Source organism: Bactrocera latifrons, unplaced genomic scaffold (assembly GCF_001853355.1).
Source record: "Bactrocera latifrons isolate USDA-ARS-PBARC rearing strain unplaced genomic scaffold, ASM185335v1 scaffold_79, whole genome shotgun sequence".
NCBI classification, from domain to species: Eukaryota; Metazoa; Arthropoda; class Insecta; order Diptera; family Tephritidae; genus Bactrocera; species Bactrocera latifrons.
In genome coordinates this window covers 417,799-420,160 of record NW_017537478.1, presented here as the reverse complement: position 1 = coordinate 420,160, position 2,362 = coordinate 417,799, and the positions used below count along the sequence as shown (strand labels likewise).

Sequence of the window (2,362 nt, the reverse complement as noted above, 5' to 3'; positions counted from 1 at the left end):
CCAAACCTTAGCTGTTTGTGCGAAAAATAAAAAAAAAAAAAAAAAAAAAAAAAAAAAAAAAAAAAAAAAAAAAAAAAAAAAAAAAAAAAAAAAAAAAAAAAAAAAATTAAAGATAATTTTCATATATTCATCATTCATTATGCGCCATCACCTGGGCTCACGATAATACCATTTATTGCACTCTTGCTAAAGTGTGTATACAAATCTTTGGCTTTGTTAAGGAATTCAGGCGAGGTGGTGACATGCTTGATAATCTCAGGATCGACAGTAACCACGTACGGCGTTGTTGCCATCCATACACAAGCAGTTGATGTCTTCAAGGTATCGCAGCCGACACTTATATTATGAAATAGTTCTATTGTTTACGAATGAAATCACACTTTAATCATAGTACTTTTGTATCAAAAAAAAAAAAATAAAAATAAAAAAAAACAAAACAAAAAAAGAAAACAAATAACTTGTCACTACACTTACTAGTTATATCAAGCATTTTATGAGCTACCCCAATAAAAGGTATACCAGCCATGGTGGGTAACTTCGTGGTTACACTGCGATAGTACTTCCGCTTTTGACTCAATCGCCAACTGGCGAAGAGTAACAGCATGATTACCATTATAATCAGGGTTTCTACTCCAATTATGGCACTCATTTTCGCAGCGATTCAGCAGAATACATTAAATGAAATGAACTGAGCCCAAAGCGGAAGCTACACTAACTTTTATATGCTTTTCATTTGTACTTTGTTTAAAAATAGAAATTAACTGTAATTAAAATGCGTTTATCCGCATCCGAATTAATTCGCAAAAAACGTATTCGGAAGAAACTAGGCATTTATATTCATGCATATTTATACTCGTATAGGTGATTTCCTCATATGCCTTTGCGCAGAAATTGATACATGCAATATATTTTGAAACACCTTTCTTTGAGATAAAAGTTACTGGAATAGAGTTAGAACACTAGTTTTCAATTTTGAAAATATTGGTCTATAGGTATAATATTCTGAGCAATCATCCAACTTGATTATGCTGCTTAAACCTCTCATCAAAGTTGACATCGGTTGCTCTCTTGCAGAGCGAGTTTATGGAACTACCGGCCAATTTTTTTTTTTTTTTCAGTAAAGTAACGAAACAGAGTTGATAAAATAGCAAAGACATGGAAGAAATTCGCTCGGTATTCTTCGTTTGGCATACAGAGCGAAGTATTTTCGTTCACGTTCAGTCTCATGGCATGCCATCCGAAGTTTCCATCATTTGCGGAAGATTTATGGTTCTTTTTATTCAGCGCCTGTGCTAGCTAAGTTATGCTGTTCGGATGGAAAAGAACACTACAGCTGTAAAGGTTTTTGATTCAGTGCCCGTCGATGGAAGCAGAAGAAGAGTAAGACCTCCATTCCGTTAGATATAACAGGTGGAGAAGAATAGGTATCTCCAATCTCGGCTATAACCGCGTAAGCGGTGTCGACACCAATAGAAAAAGATTACCATGTTTAGCCATGTCCCGCGGTCTGTCTAGTTAAGTCAAAAATATTTGCTTACATTTGGAGTCATGGACCCTTTTGTGTATATTTAATTAGGTCAATGACCCTTTGTATTATATTCGGCCAGGGTTAATAACATTTGTTTACTTTTAGCCAAGACAACAACCTTTGTTAACATTTAGTCATGTCAGGTGCTGAAGAATCTTAATATATACTGTGGGTACTTGAAAGTTTTTAGAAGTACAATGTAAATGTTATTATATCCTAAACAGGATATATTGAGTTTGTCATGACGTCTGTAAAACACCGTAGACAAAGTCGGAGACCTTATAAAATATTTATATAAAAGGTCAAGATGATGAGTTGAGTTGCAGTCCGTTTGTTCGTCTGTCTGTTTATACATATGTACCGAACCGTCTGAGTCATCTAAGCGCTGGATAGGCACGGTGCCCACTATTTTTTTCTACAGCCAGCTGAAAGCCTACGTCCCATGACTTCACCTCGTGACTTTCAAATCAAACCACATTAAAGCGCGAGAGTCACATAAGCAATGGCCAAGCCTTCTTCTTTATTCTCTCCACTTTAGTGGTTTTTTATTCTAAAATAACCTCAAGATATTCAACAGAGCACAAGTGAAAAACAATCTGGCATCAATTGAATAGCATGAGAAATCATCTCATTAAGAATGTTTAAAAAATATATAGAAAGGCTGCAGATTTTCGTTAGAAAACCACAAAAAAATGTTTGCAGCTAAACTAAACTCAATAATTAATATAACAAATTGTTTTAACCAAAATAAATTTAGCCATCAATTGTTGCATGTCCAATTTGCAGAACCATATGGGTTTTCAACCAATCAACCAGTTCTCTTCCCTTCACGAA

At 34.8% G+C, this 2,362-nt stretch overlaps 1 protein-coding gene across 1 annotated transcript in view; it reads right to left on the bottom strand.

Annotated features, from left to right (window-relative positions):
- Positions 1-670, bottom strand: part of LOC108976609 (probable cytochrome P450 313a4) — a 3,407-nt gene extending 2,737 nt beyond the window's left edge. Inside the window, exons 1-2 of the mRNA XM_018945827.1 lie at positions 475-670; positions 152-355 (exon numbers count right to left, since the gene is read on the bottom strand). Coding sequence (XP_018801372.1) covers positions 152-355; positions 475-649 — 379 coding nt within the window. The 5' untranslated portion in view covers positions 650-670. The remainder of the gene's footprint in view (positions 1-151; positions 356-474) is intronic.
- Positions 671-2,362: the final 1,692 nt, after the last annotated feature.